This window comes from Oreochromis niloticus, linkage group LG7 (assembly GCF_001858045.2).
Source record: "Oreochromis niloticus isolate F11D_XX linkage group LG7, O_niloticus_UMD_NMBU, whole genome shotgun sequence".
Classification (NCBI taxonomy): Eukaryota; Metazoa; Chordata; class Actinopteri; order Cichliformes; family Cichlidae; genus Oreochromis; species Oreochromis niloticus.
This window is the reverse complement of record NC_031972.2, coordinates 30,447,643-30,468,372: the sequence shown is the minus strand read 5'-3', so window position 1 is coordinate 30,468,372 and position 20,730 is coordinate 30,447,643. Positions and strand designations below refer to the sequence as shown.

General features: G+C 41.1%; 2 protein-coding genes across 4 annotated transcripts in view; one reads left to right on the top strand and one right to left on the bottom strand.

Annotated features, from left to right (window-relative positions):
* Positions 1-1,143: 1,143 nt before the first annotated feature.
* The window catches only part of stxbp1a (syntaxin binding protein 1a), a 36,318-nt gene continuing 16,731 nt past the window's right edge, over positions 1,144-20,730 (bottom strand). The window contains exons 7-20 of one of the 2 annotated variants that reach the window (XM_005470428.4): positions 18,222-18,370; positions 18,006-18,090; positions 17,358-17,488; positions 17,158-17,265; positions 17,005-17,065; positions 16,795-16,860; positions 16,585-16,665; positions 16,302-16,440; positions 15,766-15,875; positions 12,872-12,973; positions 12,359-12,444; positions 9,950-10,104; positions 8,823-8,980; positions 1,160-1,298 (exon numbers count right to left, since the gene is read on the bottom strand). In XM_005470428.4, the coding sequence (XP_005470485.1) occupies positions 8,871-8,980; positions 9,950-10,104; positions 12,359-12,444; positions 12,872-12,973; positions 15,766-15,875; positions 16,302-16,440; positions 16,585-16,665; positions 16,795-16,860; positions 17,005-17,065; positions 17,158-17,265; positions 17,358-17,488; positions 18,006-18,090; positions 18,222-18,370 (1,383 nt within the window). In that variant the 3' untranslated portion in view covers positions 1,160-1,298; positions 8,823-8,870. Of the gene's footprint in view, positions 1,299-8,822; positions 8,981-9,949; positions 10,105-12,358; positions 12,445-12,871; positions 12,974-15,765; positions 15,876-16,301; positions 16,441-16,584; positions 16,666-16,794; positions 16,861-17,004; positions 17,066-17,157; positions 17,266-17,357; positions 17,489-18,005; positions 18,091-18,221; positions 18,371-20,730 lie in introns of both variants that reach the window. The other variant, XM_003440090.5, reaches the window with a different exon arrangement.
* niban2a (niban apoptosis regulator 2a) overlaps positions 19,529-20,730 on the top strand; it is a 51,793-nt gene continuing 50,591 nt past the window's right edge. The window contains exon 1 of one of the 2 annotated variants that reach the window (XM_025909307.1): positions 19,529-19,539. The gene's annotated coding sequence lies outside the window, so the exon portion shown is untranslated. Of the gene's footprint in view, positions 19,540-19,915; positions 20,725-20,730 lie in introns of those variants that run through there. The other variant, XM_025909306.1, reaches the window with a different exon arrangement.

Below are 20,730 nucleotides of genomic sequence, written 5' to 3'. Positions count from 1 at the left end.
CCTTTTTGGAGGATTATTTATTAAATATCAGCAAGCAACGGCCTTTTTGACATTGAAACGTGACGTCTCTGCAGAGGAAAGGAAAAAGATTGTGGCAAGTAAATACTTTACAGTCTCGGCAGCTGGAGGAGGGATGATTCTGGCTTTTAACAGAGCTCCCTCTTTTCCAACCGACTAAGGGGAGCTCTTAAAATGAATACTTAAAACCAAAAGATCTTGTTTTGAGTATCAAAAACTTGAAAATCAATACATCCCTGAACACTTTATGCTTTCTTCTCTGCTAGCCTGTAAGCTCAGTAGCTGGGACCAAGTTTACTTGAGCATACAAACTCAGCGGCCACTTCATTAGTTACACCTTGCTGACACAGGTTTGGACCCCTTTTTCCGCCAGAATTTCAGCAGGTGGTCTTGACCATGCCTACATGCATCAAGCTCCTGCCATGTGACCTACTAGCAATACATTTGTGTTAATAAGCAGTGACAAAGGTATCCCTAATAAAGCGGCCAGTGAAATTCTCTCTTAAACTCTTAAAAATCCTTGAAGAAAAGTTTTCTTTTTGTGATGCTCAAAACAAAAAGGTTTTTTCAGCGCCATATTCAACCACAACATTTACATGCGGCTCTCGGAACATCCACACTGGATACAAACACAGTCCAAGCATGCTACTGAATACGAACATCTCAAATGGATAAGAGAAGGGTGATAGGACAGGCTCCTCTCTGATGAAATATATCTATGCATATATCTATGTATTGCATGGTGACTGATATATTTTTTACAATATGAACCCCTCAGGCTGCACATCCCTCCTCTATCTGCTTACGGTAAAAGTCACACCATGGAGGTAACCGAAAGAAACAAGAGAAATCATCTACCTTTTACACATCCTAGCAGGTTTCATTGCGTACAATATTACATTTTGGTCATTTCCATTTTAAATGGCCTTCTTTTCTGATATTTAATCAATTTTAAATAAGTTTATTTAGTTGCATCCATTGTAAAACATGAGAATACTTGCAACAATTTTATTCTTTGATATAACGTATATCTTTTTTTTTTGTCTAAATCTTTTCTCTTCTCAAGCAAGATGCATACACAGTTAATGTGTAGGATTTGGTTGGGAATGATTTGGGGGGGGGGGGGGGGGGGTGATGTAAGGGGGTGGGATGGGGGTGGGAGTAAGGTTAAGAGGAGAGAGACTGATTGGAGGATTTTTAGCTCGTCACTTCCTCGTCTGGTTTGTTCATGGCCTTGAGCTGCTCCAGCAGGCTGGTGGGAGTGAAGATGTGGGTCGATCCTGGAGACACGCACACGCATAAAGAGACACACAAACACAGCGCGTTAGATCTGCACGATTGGAAGGAAACTGATGAAAAATGTGTTTTCAGCTTATGTTATGAATGCCTACTTTTTAGATGAGGACAACCTTACATAACGTTGAAAGTAAAGATAGATCGTAAAGTTATGGAATCGGAATTTGTTAGTCAGCAGGTTAAAATGGATTATTAATCTGTATTAAAAGAGTTTTAAAAGTGTTAGGACGGGAGGTATTTTCACTGTACTCAAGTGGAAGTTTAAGTGCTTTTGGGGGTTTCCGCTCCTTTTTGTCTTGAGGAGATGCTTTGTATTCTTTACTGACACAGACATTAAATGCAAAGGGAAGTTAAAGCATTACGCTCATGTCACATAAATCAGAAAATGAATTAAAGGTTAAGTGACTATTTAAACCACTTCAAATTTTGCATACCGGCTATTTTAAGAAAAGACTAAAACCTTTCTGGGTTTAGATTGTTTTGCACATTAAAGTGGACCTATTTTGCGTCTCCTTATTTTCTGTCATATATATATACTGTTACAATTGACATTACATTGAACTGGACATGGGCAAACTTTAAAATACTTCAGCATATGGACAAGTAATCCCTGTAATCTACCCTGGGATGTAGCAGATGTTAATTGGATGGTATTTCCAAATACAGTCACAGAAACAAGCTAATTTTGTTTAGCTTTCTAAAAGTACAAAACAGTGGAATTTGAGGCCAGTATAAAGCTGAATTTTGATTGTGTAGCCAGAGCTATAAAATAGAAGCTGTAATATTATATCACTGACACTCGTCTTGTATTGATGACTGCTCCAAAGGCTAATGCTAGGCTAATGTGGCTAAATTAGCTTTTTCAACAATTGTATTGTGTGTATCTAGGCGGGTGAGTAACACAGTGTGTCCATCAAAGTTTGAATTTTGTTGTGAGAATCAGAAATTTAATTTGTAATGTGTTTAAGAGATAAAGTGAGGAGCTGCAAATAGTACCAGTATAAGATACAAAGATTTGTTTTTTTAAACTGTTAGTAACATAAAACTATACTTGTATAGTTCCAAAATAAAGTCAAAGTGGGAATGAGCACAATAGGTCCCCTTTAATTTCTGGAATTTTTGTGAACTTGTGCAGGAGTATGTAATGCACTACTCTACTCTAACACACTCTCACTCCACAAACATACAGTCAGATACCGAGTTATTAGGCTGTGTTATAAATCACATGCAGCTGAACACAATGGGAGCACACAGGTCAGAGATGGCGCCACACAACTACTATGACTAAGTTAGCTTAAAGCAGCAGGTGGGCTAGTTGAAAACCTGCAACACCAAATCTGTATTGAGGTTTTGCAGACACGTGACCGCGAACCACACAACGTTAACTTGTCTGCCATTTTGGATGTGTGACAATCAAGGTGACAATGTAGGAGTAAGTGAGAAATGTCACACAGGCCTAGCCACCAGTTTGCAGCTATCTGGCAACCAAAAAAAAAAGGAGTATTTCTCATCTGGTTCCGAGTGCTTGCTGGAGGTTAATGGCAGTCATTGGGAAAATGATTGCTAAAGACTCAAACAGGCCAACAACATGGGTGAGTAATCCCTGGGTAACCACCTACTAGAGGAAAAATGTGTACTCCCTAGCCAGTTACTGGCCTATTGCTTCAGTTGTAGTTTGAATGGAAGCTAGCTAATACTCTTCGAGCTGTAGCAAAACTGTGACAAGTGTGATGCAAGAGCTGCTTTTACTTTGAAGTGTAAAGGTGAACCTTCTTCTGTCTTCCTTGTACTTTGTCAAAATGATCTACCGCTAGGCTAGTAGTTAATGAGCATTTCCAGCCAGACTTGAAAAACTAAAGGTGACTGTGGGAATCTGCTAGCAAACAAAGTTTTTGTTGCAGCATTGTCTTTGCAACCAATTTCACCCAGCAAGCGTCAGCAACCTCGAGAAACCATTGCCATCCAGTTGGTGGAATATGCATTTTCCCCTAGCAATCCATGACTGTATCACATCCAATATGGTAGACAACTCTCAAGCAATGTGTGCATGACATCACGTGACAAACCCCAATATGCACAACCACGAAAATGTGCAACCTTTATTAACCCTTAGATGCACACGTGGGGGTTGTTTTTCTTCAAAATCTTTAAAATGAAAAGTTGTAATATATTCATATTCCAGGTATTCCTCATAAAATATGTTTGTAACATGAGGCCATTTGAATTTTTTTTTTTTTTTCATTAATTTAAAAAAAATGCAGTTTTTGTATCACTACCCCACTCTTCCACAAGTGGGGTCAAAAATGACCCCACGCAGTTCCTATGGAATCTTCTATGAAACTTTCATTCTTAGCAGCTCTGACTGTCCCACTTATTCATCTGATCGATCGGGAATTAATTATTACACAGTAACATACATGATTTATAGTCAGGGCTGCACATAAGTGGTCCGCAGGTGCACATTCACTGTCAAAATAAAAGTATTCCCTAAAATTCAGAGAATACCCGCTTCTTTTGCGGTGGAGGAACACCAAAGTAAATGCTTATGGAGTTTGCTTTTTCGACATCTTTAAGAGTTCTGAACAAATGTCTGGCCTCCTCCAGAACATCTTATGTACGCAAACGCGCATTCCAACTTCTTATCTGGTGTGTCTTTTATTTTGACAGCGAATGCGCACCTGCGAACCATTTATGCGCAGCCCTGTTTATAGTTTCCTGTGCATTTCAAACATTGTTCTTTCTGATGGTTTTTTTTTCATATCTAAAGTAACATCGCTGCTATGAGGCCAGCTAGGATCCCTGTGGACCTACAAATGATCCAGGACGGATGGGATGATGAGCCCATCAGAGGCATTGACTCAGAATCTGACATCTCAGATATAGAGGACCCAGACTATTGTCCCCCCCACTGAACAAGGCCAGTCAGACACAGAAGAGTCCTCTGATGAGTCCTCTGAAGAGGAAATAGCTATTGAGTCTAACAGAATGAGCCCCTCTTACTGCTCTAGCCACAATATACTGGGGCTTGCACCTGGGTTTAGTACTGTCTCCACAATAGATGTATGGAAGATGTTCATGTCTGATAATATAATAGAAGAGGTGCTGACATGCACAAACATGGAGGCATGAAGAGTAGCCACAGACCGGGGAAAAGAGTGGAAAAATGTAACCAAACATAAGCTCCTGGCCTTCATTTGATTGACCATTCTTGCAGGAAGTGAGAAGAACTGGGATGTACCAGTCGGTGGGTTTTTTGGGAGTCCTCTGCATAATCCATTGTACAAGGCCACTATGTCAATTCAAAGATTTGAACATATTCGCCGTTTCTTGCACTTTGATGACAAGAGGACCAGAGACTACCGACTGAAAACAACCCATATGGCAGCTTTCCGCTACATATGGGGCCTGTTCCTGGTCAACTGCAGGCAGAAATTCATCCTCAGTGATTGTGTTACAGTGGATGAACAACTTGTGCTTTTCAGAGGGAAGGCGCAGCTTCTGCAGTATATGCCGAGCAACCATACAAAAGTAATACAAGGATACAAAAACTGCAATTTCTTAAAATTAATGAAAAAATAAATTAAAATGCAAAGGGCCTCATGTCACAAACATGTTTTATGACGAATACCTCAAATATGAGAATGTTACAACTCTTTGTTTTAAAGATTTTAAAGAATAACAACCAAGTTCATAGCAAAATGCATTGTTTCTATTTGGGGTTATTTTTGACCCCACTCGTGGAAGAGTGTAGGTATTGGTAGGTTGTGCATCCAAGGGTTAAAAGGGCATGCAGACAGCTGAAAAGGCTATAAGTATTTCAAGAAGTCAAGTCATGAAATCCAAAACCAGTGAGCTGACTCCGCTGTCTAAGTTTGAATGGAAATGAAAATGTGAAAATCAGTAATTCTAATGGCACAAGGATGGACAGCTGAAGACACATTTCAGACATTGTAAAACTTGAAAGGTGCAGGACTGGAGCAAAGCAAACATTTACTTGTGTCTTAATTCCTGAACATAAGGAGGGTAAACATTTGATTTGATTTACTCCAGACACCAACAGTTTTTGACCTATATTGGTTTGTTTCTGTTGCAAAGCTGCATGTTTCTTCCAGTTTGGCTTGATTAGCTGCTTTACCTCTAACACGTTAACCTGATCCGCGTGGGGGCACGTGAAGTGGAAGCAGTTAAAGGCAAAAAAAAAATCAAACAAAAATCCCCCGAATAAACAGAAGAGAAAGAGGCAAGTCCATTTCATATTGGGTTAAGGTGATGCGGTGGTTGCAGGAATCAGAGATCGTGAGTGGGGGTTCAAGGGGGTGAGTGGGTTAAAGATGGGGTCAGGCTAGAATGTCGAATTGGCTTCGCCTGCTTCTCTGCTGTTCCCAAAACACACAGCTTGGTGGGCATTTTTAGCCCCAGAAACAACACTGTGATGTTATGCTCCAACACCACAAAATACTGGCATATAATAGCACAGTAAAACAAAAAGACTTGTTTTAGGAAGTAATGGCCATTTTTGCTCAGGAAGCTTTGAATGCAGCAGTATGTGGGGAGGGAGGCTTCATACCGCTTATGGTGAGAGCTGTGAGAGCTTACTGAGAAAACCTTAAAAAAGCTTGGTTTGTAAATGATATTGCTTTAGCAGATGGATGTTCAACATTCTAGTCTAATAAAAAACTGCATTATATATTAGCTTTTTACTAATTAATAATCATGAAATAACCAGTCAAAGATATTAATAGAAAAGCATTATGGAGCCATGTTTTTTGGTGATCACTAAGGGATGTAGTCTTTTTATTAAAAGCTCATTAAAGCATAAAAGGTTTTCTTTTTAACCCTTTGTTCAAAGCAAATCGAGCATCATCTTCTCTCAACAGCCCTGGTTTCAGTTAAAAGTGTAATAAAAAGGTCACGACTCCACCCATCTGAAAACCAGAAGCCACACCTGGTTTAAGTTTGGTCAGTGTGCACTTCAAGGTCATCTCCTCGTGTACCTTTTGATCGCTTCCAGCACTGGTCCCATTTCATATTTTTCCCTAGGAGTCCGATCTGACCAGTTTCAATTTCATTACACAAATTTAAACAGGAGGGTTGAGATACAGTTATGTGAAAGAGAAACCGTTTACCAGACTCTATGTGGTCTCGTTAGGAACAGCTCATGATTCAACAACTTTAGCAGCAATAACTTGAAGTAATAATTTTCTGTATGACTTCATCAGTCTCTCATATCACTGTGGAAAGATTTTGGGCCACTCTTTACAACATTCATGTCACAATGCTAAAGTAAAGTCCAGGACCCCAGACAACAACCCCAAACACGAATGAGAACAAATGGGTATGTGGTGCAGGAAGGTATTTATAGAAGTATGACTGGAAGGGGTGTGGTCCAGCTGGAGATATTCACATAAATTACTTTCAGTTCACTCGTTAAGGTCCCAGACCCCAAATACAAATGATGGAAATTCACTGCTAATGACACTAACTTGGCCAGAGGTTGCAATTAGAGAACAGGCAGTGACTCCTGGGCCTGGCAGATGCACTGAATAGTGATGGCTGAGCTTGGAAAGTAGACGGGAGGAATCGTTATCTAATGTAACAAAATCGATGCCACTGCGATGACCCTTTATGGTGTACAAGGATGGTGTCCAGGAGACGAGGTTGGCAGCTGCCTCTGCCTTCTGATGGTTATGTCAACCAAGGCTAGGTTATCTGGTTCAATGACAATGGATCTCTTGATCAATCACAGAAGAGCCATAGTTACTGCAGATTAGATTTAATAACAACTGAAACTGACTGGAAAGAGTACCTGAGTGGACCTGCAGCTGCAAAACAAGCCAAAATCATCACTCCTCCACCACCGTGCTTGATAATTGGAATGAGGTGTTGGTGCCAGTATGCCAAACATTGCACTGTGCATAGAGTCCGGTGAACTTTCTTTTTTCACATTACTGTATTAACACACTGGAAAATATCCCGATGAACTAAATAAAAGGCAGAATGGAACTATCGCCGACCGATATCAACAGCGGAGTGGGAAATACTGTAACACTGCTCAAGGAGACCACCCTGAAGGGTAGACTCACCAAATTGAAATTAGGTATGGTATTTAATCTTTATTAAATACACCTGAGCTTTTGGCTAATTTTATGCAGCTAAACTTTTTTTTTTTAATCTGAAATTCATTGTTTGGTTCTCCACATATGTAGGTAGCAGGATTGCTTTTTTCAGCAATCAATAGAAGACTCAAAAGCAAAGACTTTAAACTCACTAATTTATCCATCAGTGTGTGTGTCCAGGTATGTGATGTTGTCTAAAAGGAGCTGCTTTGAAAGCATTATCAGTTATTAATATATATGTGCTCACATAAACAAGGTGATGTGCTGAATACTAAGACAGAAGATGAGTATTTTGAAGATGTGGATAGTGCACCATGTTAGGAGATGGTTTTTTGGGATCTCTCTCTCTGTCTTTTTTTTTTTTAGGTGGGTTGCTAAAGCATATCAGGTGGAACAATGCTACATTCTCAGACTGTCCGCACAGAGGAGTTGTGACGGTAATACAGAAGGCAAATATTCATATGAATGCATATGAACTTATTTTGGGTTGCTTGGTTTCCTATCTGTCACCCAGCTGCCCTGCTTGTCAGCAGATCTCCATCATCATGACAACATTCGCTAAAGTCCAGCACCCTCTGCAGACAGGTCATGAGCCATGTGAGCATGTGATGGTGAGCTGAGTGGACAAAGTCAGGCGGTCAAAACAAAGAAAAAAAAATACACAAGGATTTTAAAAAAAACAGAGAAGAAATGATAAAGTGTGTCTCTGAAACCCAACATCAACTCAAGGACCAATCTGGAACCAGTAACAAAAAAAGGTGTTTGTTTTCTGTATGTAAAGGGCAAATTATAAAAATAAATCATAGGAACTGATAAAGATGTTGGGGCAGATTAAATCTGGAGTGAGTTTTAAACAAGATCAAAGGGCCTTTGGGCGGCCATCACGGGGCGATTTAATCCACCCTGCAGAGATGATGGGAGGAGGCAGCAGGGATGGGTTCACGACCTCCTCAGGCATGGCCGCTGATCAGCACAGAGTTCAGGATACAGGAAGTGTGATACGCATGCCATCATCACATCAGCGTTGTGAGGATGTGAGCTAAGACTGCTCCAACAAATCTTACAGTTAATTTAAATAGTTGAAATGTTATATGTTTATTGCACTGGATTTGTGGATAAGCTGAGAGACTTTGCGAGAATACACCTGTTTGGACTTATGGTTTCAGTCTGAAACACATGACGGAGTCGCGGTTGAGTTACTGATACATAGGGAGTCTGATGGAGCAGTCCATGCAGTGAGGAAATGTCGGGGGCATCCATCCCTGAGGAAGTGGGGAGGAGGAGGGTGGAGTTACATAAAACAGTACTGAGTGTTCAAAAAAGAAGGAACAAGGAAGAAAGCCCTTGTGCTGTGAAGGTTCAGAAAGGGCTTCTTTGCACGGCTGCCTTTACTTTTTTCTGTGTGATTTCTCTCTCCCTCCCTCCCAATCTGTCTCTGCCTCACTCGGCTGAGGGGTCAGGGTCCTCAAAGGACACCCTAGTGGACTCTCGGAAGTCGGGATGCTGCAGGTCCTTTAAGAATTTGGTGGGGGTGAGCATGTGGGTGGAACCTGTGGAGGAACAGAAGTGGCTTCACCACTCGTCTCACAGCACATGCCATGCCCCCGCCCTTCCTTCACTCGCTCTCTCCAGAAAACAAAAGGATCAAAAAACAAGCAACCTGTCATACAGAGCACACACATACACGCACACACACACACACTCACACCAAGTTGCACAAACAGAAATAAACTGGGAACACAGACACAGAGAAAGACATGGCGTGGCTGCAATTTAAAGACAACAGTTGTTTTTAAAGACAACAGCAGAAGCAGAGCACAACAAAAGACACTTTCAGTTAACATAACGTTATAACACAGACTGGCTGGCAAAGCTTCAGGACATCAAATAAACAGTACACAGGAACATGACACAAAGGGCTACTTTAACACAAAATGCTGCACACAATAATCTTCCTGCTATCTGTAATTGCATCCTGCAAAAAAAGCTGCTGCACTGTAAACCTGTCGATGGGAAATTGCTGTGACAGCAATGTGTGACGTGGGATGTATGCCGCCCTGTATGTGTGTGATGAAATGAGGTCTGTTGCGTTTATAAAACTTGAGCCTATATTTCTAAATTTTCATTTTGTTTCCAAAGGGTGAAAAAAAGTCAAAAATACTGAAATGAAGCCCAAAATATGAAAGTGCATTTAATGTTTCAGAAAACTACTTTTATTAGTCTATTCCAAACTCGCAGAAAGTCAGATTTCCCTCTATACTTTAGACTTCCTTCATGTTTCTCCGCCTGCCCATCTTTAATGTTTTTTAGCGACGTCCAAGGTCACAAGTCATCTGTGCCCATCAAAGAACACACACTGAATCTTCAGCCTCTCTTTAATCTGAATTAGGACGCAGCTTTTCCCACCTTTCGTGAAAACATGCCCACTCAGAGTCACACCCACTTTGTTTTCAAGGCGATGGATGTGTCTCTAACTACCCACCCCAACAGCCTACACTACCCTCTGCAACACTACTCACCAATGATGGCTTCCCACTTCCCATTGGCCTGTGTGACCTCATAGGCACAGCGCATTTCGCTGAAAGACACGCCGCCGATGATGAATACCATGACACGTGGCCCAGTGCGGTACTCTCCGGGTGTCTTGTTCTTGTGCCAGTGGCCGTACCGAGCACTGCCGGAAAACATTAAATGAAAGTACAGTATTAATAAATTCTTCCGTTACTTTATTTTTGTGAAAATGTACAAAAAGAGAAAAAAAGACAAGAAATAATTCACACAGCAAAAGGACAAGGCCATCAGTCACTTTTAAGTATTAATCCCATAGTAAAAATACCAACAGAACCTATAACTGAGTGGATCCCATCCTTATGCAAAGGGAGAGCAGTTCATTTGTGTCCACCATGTTTATTTAATCCTGCTCCTTTCTTTTTTAATACTCAGAAGGTCTTCATGAGTCTAATCCATAGATATAGCTCTCCAGGAAGCAGGGGAATCCAAAGTTTCATCTCACAGATTGGTAGTTTATCCATTTTCCCCAGTACTTTTCAAACCTTACAGTCACAATTGTCCTAGAAAAAGGTCAACTGTTCCATTTCACAGATTTCATGAACTGTTTTTATGCTCTCAGGGGTTGTTGAAGATTCTTTATTTAACCACTTCTTAGTTACTGCTTTCTTACTTGCACTTAATCATATCTGTAACAAGTATCTGTCTTGTGGCACATTCCTCTAATAAATAACACAAATATGTCTTTATCTCTGCTAAAACATCCAACCAGTAAGAAAAAAATCCCAGAAAATATGAACACGATCTGCACATATATTACCACACATTCGCCAACACTGCCCATTTTTAGGTATTTTACTCTATTTTATGTTTTTGGACAAAAAAACCTTGGCATCCACAAACCAGAGCTTGAGGTGGTAGAGTGTGCTCTACATGTGTTTATCCAGTCCTCTTCTGATAGCTCTATGTTTGCTCCTTTCTCCCAGCTTGATTTAACATACATCGGAAGAGACTTCTGTTCAATTATAAGATTAGGTAAATCCTAGATATTAGCTTTCTGGAAATATTATTTTCATTTACATCAAAAATGAATTTAATACTGTCCTTCCTCCCCTGTGGGCTTAATGTTTGGGGGGCTTTTTTGTTTGTTTTGTTTTTTTCAAAATAGTGTCTTAACTGAAGGTAAGTATGTTACAATAATGAGACAGAAACAACTCAATCTTCAATCTATACTTATTTGGAGTTATGTTAATCATAGTTCAGTCGCATAACCGACTAACTACCCTGGCAAACCAGTAATACCAGTAGTACCCAGGTAAAACATTACTCCACCATGACGACTAATAGTGGACAGTCGGTAATACTCTGGGACAAAAGTTGTTTCACTTGTCTCGAGGAAAGACTACTCGGATCATCTATTCATGGAGGAAAAACAAAGATATGAATAGAAACTACAAATCTTGGGATCCATATTCTGCTCAGCAGCTTTATTTAAATCCTTCAAAGTGGCAACTTCTCTCCCACAGCTCCTGTTCAGTGACATCTACCTGCATCTTGTAGTGAATCAATGAAAGCTTTCAAAGTACAGACAGCTACATGTATTTCATATCAGGATAGGTAAATAATTCTGCCATGAGGTTTTTATAATCATGTATTGTTCAGTGTGTTTTTTGTTAACACAGCATATGCTTCTTCCTGTTTGCCATCCATGTGCTAACAGTTTCTGTGCACCACCTCATGCAATACAGTGAAATTTTAGAGATTTTCCACTGCAGGCAGGAACCTGACCAGACTGAGAAGAACACAGTGAGAGGATTATATTACTGGCTAGAATAAGAAAAACAGGAGTTGAGGTTTTAGAGCGAAGGAAGGGAATGAGCTGCAGACAGGTGGCTGGGTTTGTACCTACATCACATCACACATAGCCAATTTATTTTAAAAACCAAATAATCAAGATGAATTAAAATTTCACCTGCAAGTACTTTATTAACGTAACAGCTTTTATTTAATTGTACCCACAACAAGGTACTTGATGCTGGGTGTGTGTGCAGCTGTGGGGCAGGGACAGTAAAAGAGGCAAGAGAGGATGCAGGATAAGCACCATCCACACAGACTGGACCAGAGTATAAGGAGGTATTGCTGAATTTATACCATTTTCTACAAATCCAGGGTTGTGAAATAATATAATCAGGAAGTAACTGCAAGAAATGGTTGTTTCCTCCATATTAAGGTAAAGCAGCAGCAGCAGCAGCAGCAGCACATCCCTGTTCTTGTTTCTCCTCAGTCCCATCAGACTCATCTTCCATCCCAAATTACTACTGATACAACACCTCCATTTCTCTCTTCATAATTTGAAAATGCTACAACCATGAGATGAGATGCTATGCTGTTTGAAAATGCATGTGTGTGTGTGTACGTACCTGACTGCAGTGGTGCTGAAGGACGCAGAGGAGCGGGTAGAGATGTAAGGATAGTGCTTGGTGTCCAGTTTATCGTCAATAGCATCCTGCAAGAGAACAAAAAAGAACAAAAATAAAACATATCCTTGTTAGCAATATTGTCTCTTTCTCTCTCTCTCTTTCTCACACACACACACACACTTGAAATAGGCAAATTCACATCTCTTAGCAACTTCCACTGCAGAGGTCCACTGCACGAATAAAGGGGCTAAATATAGTAGATGACAACTAGGCAGGAAAAGCTGATGTTTGACTGAGACTGTTGTGGGTGTATGAGAAGTGAAAAGTAAGTAACAGCTACTTTTGAATACATAAGTTAGGAGTACTTGAGGGAAAATGAATAACTGCATCTACAGTTGAGATGTTTTTGAAACTAAAATACTAAGACACTTCAATGCATCTGCCAGACAGCAGGTTAAATAAAGCTCTTTAGTTTTCTTAACACATAATAAAATAGAATTCCTAGAAACACACCTCCATGATGTCCTTGATCAGCGGTGTCCAGCGGGACAGCTGATAGGTCTGCTCACTCACACGCTCCTTTCTGTCGACCTTTTTCCCTCTGCGGAGGGTGGACTGAGACAAGAAAGAATATATGATGAAGTGGAAGTGGAAATAAAAGACGCTCTCCTTGAGCACTCATTAAAAACAGCACAAACTGATCTGCTAGACATAGATAATGAAAGCTTAATGTCCTGATGCTACAGATTAGGTTATTTATCTGTGTAAATACACGAGTCATCTTTCATTTTCTCTCAGAGCTGATGTAAACAGATCTCCAAGGTAGTGCGTTTACATATTCAGAGTAACGAAAGGGTAACTAGTAGCTTTATTCTTGGATTGTATTAGAGTAGCTTTGCATGAGTCACAGGTCAAAATAATCTGCACTTATCTTAAAATGTCTTCATTTAAAGGCAGCTTTCATCTGATTGGCTACCCCCACATAAATAGAGCTTAAATAGCAGGTTGGTGAGGCTTCTGTGCTCAGAACTGAAACTTTGTGCTTGAGGTGACCATATTAGGAATATCTGCTCTCATCTGCTGAACAGCAAGGAGTAGAAAAACTGGCTGGAACTGAGTGTTTAAAGCAGTCTGAACTAGGGATGGGTACCGGTGTCCGGTGCCATCATGGCACCGGTTTTGACATAAACGGTAGTAACCAGACCGAAAAACAGCGCACATTTCGGTGCTTTATTTTTTCTTGAGATGTCATACACTTTGGATTCTAGCCAATCATTTTACCTTTCCAAGGATAGTAGGCGGGCCCAGGTACGTACGTTCTTTTAGAGCAGAGCTACAGATTAAAAATGCCCAAGGCGAAACGGTCAAAAGTCTGGCTGTACTTCACAGCAAAAGATGCAAACTCAGCAGCCTGCAACAAGTGCTTTAAGGTGATACTGTGCAAAGGAGGTAACACCTCGAATCGGATGAAACACCTGGTGACGCATAGCGTTTTTTTAAAAGCCAAGAAATGCACCGTATTTGATAGCTTGCTGCCAGACCTCACACCGTGCACATCTACTGCGGGTGTGGTGCCTGTTATCGGACCCGGAGTTAGCAACATCCCCCAAGAACCCGAAGAGTAGAGTCCTGGCCCCTAGCCCTGTCAGCGTAGCAGAAATGATGACGGATGATGATGGCAGCAGCAGCCGTTCATCTCTGGGCGAGTAGCTTAATGTTGTTCGTGTGTAATTTACGTTGAGTAGGCTAACCACGTTATTAAATTAATGCATGTAAGGTGAACTAGCAAACACCGTCGTAGTTACATGCGGCTGTCTTCTTGTTTGATAGAGTGATACCATATGTGCCCTATAGCTGCAGAAAAGGCTAACATTGTTATCTTTTTACAAAAAAAACAGCTAAACATGAGAGGTTTTAGGACAAAGTTTGTGTTTTCCATTGTTTAAGCACCGGTTCCAACCAAAGGAGGTATGTTGTATCAACAGAAAAGGCTAACTTGGTTATCATTTTGCAGAAAAAAAAGAGACTGCTAAAAACGATACCCATCCCTAGTCTGAACCCTGAGCTATGAGGGATTCCTTGTACACCTCATTAAAACTTTAGCCATGTTTATTATGAGAATCCACCCTTTAGGTAGCATTTATCTGACATAAAGTAGTGACAGCATTATAGCCCCTTTAAGCAATAAGCCAACACACACACCAGCAGTAGCAGCAGACTAAGCAGGCTATTCCAGACAACCTTCTCCCGAGCCACACTTTCCAGTTCCTCCTAGGGGATCTCAAGGCATTCAGAGAACAAACAAGATATATATTTTTTCCAGTGTGTTCTGGGTCTATCGGTTGGGCGTGTCCACCAAACGCCCAGGAGGCATCCTAACCAGGCCCAAACCTCCTCAACCAGTTTCTTGGAACACACATGTGACACAGAGCACAGGCTCTGCTCCACAATCCCTCTTGAGGTCTGAGCTTCTCAGCTTCTCTCTAAGGCTCATCTCAGTCACCCAGTGGAGGAAACTCAATTCACAATCTTACTCTTTCAATCATTACCCATACTTCATGACCACAGCTGAGGGTTGGATCTCTCACCACAGCAGGACACTGCAAAGCCCCATTACTGCTGACACAGCACCAACTCACATTCCACCTTCCCACATTCCTGCATAAGAGCTCAAGATACTTGAATTCCCTTCCATGAGGCAGCCCGCCACTCCCAAACGACTGACGACACCTTGAGATCTCTTCCATGAAAATCAAAAACAGGTTTGAAGATAAGGAGCAACCCTGACAGTGTCAAACACCTATTGAAAAGTGTACCGCCTGAAGCCCCATCAAACAGTGCTGCAGTACAGTGGAAATAACCTGGATTCAAAATGTGACAACATACGAAATTACATTTGAGATGTCCCTAAAATGTGGCATGTTGTGATTTCTGCGTTGGTTAATGGTCAGTGATACAGATAGAGATACAATGATACACACTCATCCACCAATTATATAAGTAACCAAATTAACAATTGAATGTAAATAAAGAAAAGCCTAAATACAATATTTAAATAATTCTATGTTAGCCTGCTTTATTTCACCCAACATCTATGAAGTGTGAAGTAGTTTGACTTCCAGCATCTTAGGCTTTTGTGTCCAAGGGTCAAACTGTCCAAATGAAAAACATCACACAGTTTGTGCTTTAGAGTGAAAATACACAGACAGCTTCTTTGATGGGAAGCCTTCTGCTGTGACAGATTACATAATAGCAAATTTCCATTACAGTCTGTTGGAGTTAATATTAAAAGGAAAAAACTACAATACAATGAATTAACAATGAATTTAAGGAAAGCATTCAAAATTTAGTTTATAACACAAGGAATTAGGAAAGGATGAGTAAGCTGATAATACGGAGACGCTTACATCTGTGATGATGGGGACGCCCAGGTGACCCATGTTGGTGATGATCTCACTGTCTTCAGGGGGAATCTGAGCATGCTGGATCAGCTTGTTGAGGTTCTCCTCCGTAATGCCTAAGCACACAAATATACACAAAATATTAACAAGATTTATAAAACAAAGATTGTTTGTTTTGATATCACCAAGTTCCTGCATGTTGCTTCAATAAAACAACCCATAACATTGTTTTAGTATCCAGAAGTTGCATTCATTTTTCTTTTGTATTTTAAATGTTAAATGATAATAAAAAATATTTAATAACGCCACATTTTCATGGGCATTCACTCACATTAAATAACACACAAGAATGAGCGTACTCTACTTCCCTTAGATTCAAAATTCAAACATCAGCTAAAGCAACGGCAATTTATACAGATGTATAAAAATGTTTAAGACAATAATAATAGTACTAACTTAGATTTATATAAACGGTTTACTAAAAAGTAAAGAAATATTTCTGTCTTATTTTGATTTGATTTTATATTCAGTCTGTCGCTTACCGTTCTTAAGGAAAATGTAAAGCAGGATGATGCGGATCTTGTCATATGTGCTGACATTGGCATCCAGCAGGATGGGCACAATGGCCCTCATGGGATCTTTGATCTTCTCTCCCTCAGCATCTGTGCCCATAGCCAGATCCTGCAACAGAAAACCTCTCGTTTGTAACGTCTTACTTTAAAACCCTGATCGCTGCACTGTGCTCTTTGTCCTCGCCTCTGCTACTTCCCCCTCCTATTCCCTCTGGTTTTCTCTCCTCATCCCCTCTTTCTGCTTCCGTCTCACCTGTTCCACACGGCACAGTTTGTCCACTGTTCCCTGGTAATGCTTCATGCAATCCTCAGCCAGCTGCAGGTGAGTGGAGTACTGAAAAAGACAAAACAGGTCAGCGTATACCCTCACACACACACACACACACACACACACACACACACACACACACACACACACACACACACAAAGAAAAGCATGCACAGACTCAAAAAACACACAAACCTTGCTGAGCTCCTTCTGATACTGAGGCATCTTCTTCAGCATCTGGGAGAGATCCCTCATCGTGGTCTGTTGAAACAAAAACAACACTAAGTTACACAATTAATGTCCAATAAAGCAGCGATGACGTAAACCACAGAACACCCCTAATGTTTTCACAAAACTTTACATTCATACTCAGAGCATCACCTCCCTCCACAGAGTCGCCTTTACCTTCTCTCCGGTGTTCATCCTCTTGCTGGAAGAAAAGTCTTTCAGCTGGCGTGTCACTTCCCTAGTGACAAGAAGACAATAACATATGAGAATTATTTAATTTGATATCAAAAGCCTGAGTGGAAAATAAAGAAAAGAATGAAAAGTACTCACTGGGACACCTCGGCTATGTGTTTGTGTCTCAGGCTCACCCACAGGTCATCGTCTTCATGCAGAAGGACCTCTTTCTCACGTGAGTCTCCGATGCCGCTGGTCTCATATCTGGAGAAGAATCAACCAAACAGAAATGGCCAAATTGCCCATAAAAGCAAATGATGCTCAAGTCAAATTTAAACAGCAGTGTTTGCTAATACTTGTAGACGTCATTTTCAATGGGCAGCAGGTCGTAGCCCATAGCCTGAAAGGTGAGCTCGTGCAGGACGGGTGAGACAGGGTCAAATCCCCTATCCAGAATGATCAGCTGTGAGCGAGCCTTATCCGGACCCTACAGAGGGAGACGCACAACAATTAGATAATCACGCATCAGGTCTCGTGTAGAATTCAGCTGTGCAACTGCAACTACATGCATGATTATTTCGCATTCAGAAGCATGGCACTTTTTATATCCATATTTATATTATATCCGTTTGTGTGTAAACCTTTATATTCAGCCATGTGTTTTAAAACCTTCTTTGTCCATTAATTTAAAAAGATGATTCTTTTTGATACAGCTTGTATTATTGTATTATTCAATAACAAAAAATCTACACATGAAGGTTTTAGTTCTACTTTTAAATCTTTCAGATTTTCAGAACGCTCTTCTTTAAAGAGTAAAGGCTGGAGAGGATATTTTAGTGCAGTGGTTTTACTGATTACAGCAAATGGAGATCAAGTTAAGCTGTAACCTGATCTCATGGACAGCCCTGATACAGGTTAGAACAACGAGAATATGATGTGCTAAGTGAAAACAATAATAAGCAGGATATTTAAAGTGACAACAATTTGATTTCTCGTGAGCTCACCTCTCCCATGGTGGGGTCATCAGCCTTGTACGCATCAAGTTTGTCCTGAACCAGCTGGGCCAGGGTGGCGTTGTCCTTGTACTCCCTGTCAGACACGGGAAAGCGGGAGGGAAGATAAATAAAGCAAAAACAAAGCACGACAGATGTAAAGACATTTTAAGTTTTACAACCGCGGAAGCAGTCTGTACTGCACTGCAACGCCCCCTGTTTGCTCACCCTCGGTATCTGACAGCAGGATACTCTTTCAGGGTGGCACAGAGCGTCGCCAGCTGCTCAGCCAGCCTCTCCATCACTGGGTTCTTCAGCTGGGTCTTATGAGGGCTGTAGAAACTGTGAAAGGCATCTGGATTGTCCAGAGAATACACCTGCACACACAAATACAAGGAAATGTAATTTTTTTCTTCAGCTAACTGTGCTGACATGAGTGTTTCTAGCTTCTTGAACTAATTTATCTGATTTACTTTTTTCCTCATGTGCATAAGGTGATTTTTTTTTCTTCACACCTAAGTGTGTCTTCCCTCCCGGGCATCTCTCCCTCACATCTCCCAGTGATGATGTGTGCAAGAGAGAGAGAGCAGCGAGGAAAAGCATCTGTGTTTCTTCATGCTAAGCTTCTCCAGAAACAACTTCTGTGAGAAGCATTAAACTGAACTGCATTTCCAAGACAGAGAGGGAGAAAGGACGCAAGGCTTTTAACATCTGCATGTGTTCTAAGCGTTTCAGCTGTTACACAAATGGACTGTTTGATCTCGGTTTTCATGTTTTCTCTCCTCTCTTTTTTCAGTCTCTACCATTTCATCCCCCTGCACTTTAATGTCTTCTCGACTCGATCTTCCCCATATCATCTCTACACCCCCTCTTTTGTCTTTTACTGTTTCATTATTTCACCTCCTCCCTCTGTTTCTTTTCATTTCTATCCTCTTCCTCCTCTCTTTTCTCCTCTCCTGCATCACTACCACTCCCTTCTCCCAACCCATCTGTCCACAGTCACATGACCACACTCCTGCGCTGCAGAAGGGTCCCTGCCTCAGAACGGCCACCATTGGCTCCAGCCCACTGTGTGGATGTGACTCGCCCAATTGAGCAAGTCTGTGGGCGGGACTATGAGGCAGCATTTTTGCCTGAAGCAGAAAACCACTGACTCTGAATTAATCATAGCAGACAAGAGGGAAGCAAAGCATTGTGGGCCAAGAAGCATCTTTAGATTGTGAGAGCAAAGGACAGACAGAAAGAGAGAGATGCAGTAAATAGAGGGGTGGTTGCTGGAGGGAAAGATGGGGGGGGGGAATGGTTGGAGAAAAGGATGGAGTAAATGCAAATAAGAGGGAAAAAACACTTGGACAGCAGCAAGATAAGAAAGTGCACGCGAGTTTAAAAAAAAATCTTGAAAACAGACAGAGGCAGGGAAGAAGACAAGATGGAGGCAGCATTTTTTTAAATTGAGCAAAGGGTGGGGAAGCAGGTGGGAGGGAGAGAAATCAGTGTGATAAATGTGAGTCTTTCTGGAACAGTCTGGCTGTAAACAGAGAGTCTGGTGAGTCAGCAGCTTTGTGCCGAGTCTCCACCTGAGTGCATTTCTCTCTCCTCTCGGTCTGCCTCTCTTTAGCCACCCTTAACTCTTACGACCAATAACCTCGCTGTTACTATTCCTGTCCACATCCTTTGCAGCATTTCTCTCCTCCCACCTGTCTTAATCGATCTCTGCAGCTGCTCTTGCTCAAGCTTTCCATCTCTGGATCTTTCTCCCTCTCCTTCTCTCTCTGTTGTCACTAACAGACAATAAAGCTCAACTGGGTTTCAGTCATTTCCAGCTTTGTGTAGAAAAGTGTGCTGAGTAATAGCATTGGAAGGCATTAATGGCACAAAACTTGATCTAAATTCATCTTTTGCGTAATTTCTTTTATTATAACCTCAGTCACTGCAGATTTCAATCCCTTTTCAAAAGCCTGATTTCCAGTCCTACATGTAGGTGTTAATAGATGCAGACTCCCAGAACCATCTCTATAAATGGTGAACAAAAAGCTTCATTAACTATGTTGGACCAAAACCACTGGCTCTGGTGTTTTAGCCAATAGTTAAGGACAATAAGGCATATTTATGGACTTTAAGTGGAAGTTTTAGTTCTGCACAGTTGTCAGTGTTTGAAAATGCAGATGCGCTTTAAAATGCTAAACTCCAATCAGACAGCAGGATTTATTTTCTTTTGCCCATCACATGGACTTTGTTACCTGAACAGCACGCTCAGATGTGGCTGGTCAGACTGCATGTTAAATCTCACTTCATTAGTCATTTTCATGTCAAAAATGCTCTTTTAGTTCCCAAAAGCATACAAGCACAGAAGATACAAGAAACCATCCAAACTGCTTCACCTCCAATAAACTGATCAGTGTGACTGTTCTCCCGGGTGTTACAATAAAGTTTAACATCCAGGCATCCATTAAAGTATCTTAAGATAATATTTTGATGATGATGCCATCAACATTTTTAGGGTTAGTGAAGCTACATGATATATTGTAATCTGCTGCCTCATGGTTAGCGACAGAGCTATGGATAGGTTACTTTAAACACATTAGCATAGAGAAGATGTCGGAGGAGGGTTCTTAAAAGGCCAGTCAGGGACAAGCACAGAGAAATGCTGTCATATTGCACCAAGAAGTCACCAGAAATGGACAAAACTTCAGCCAAGTGAACATCTGAGATGATCACATCACAACACGAGGTCAGT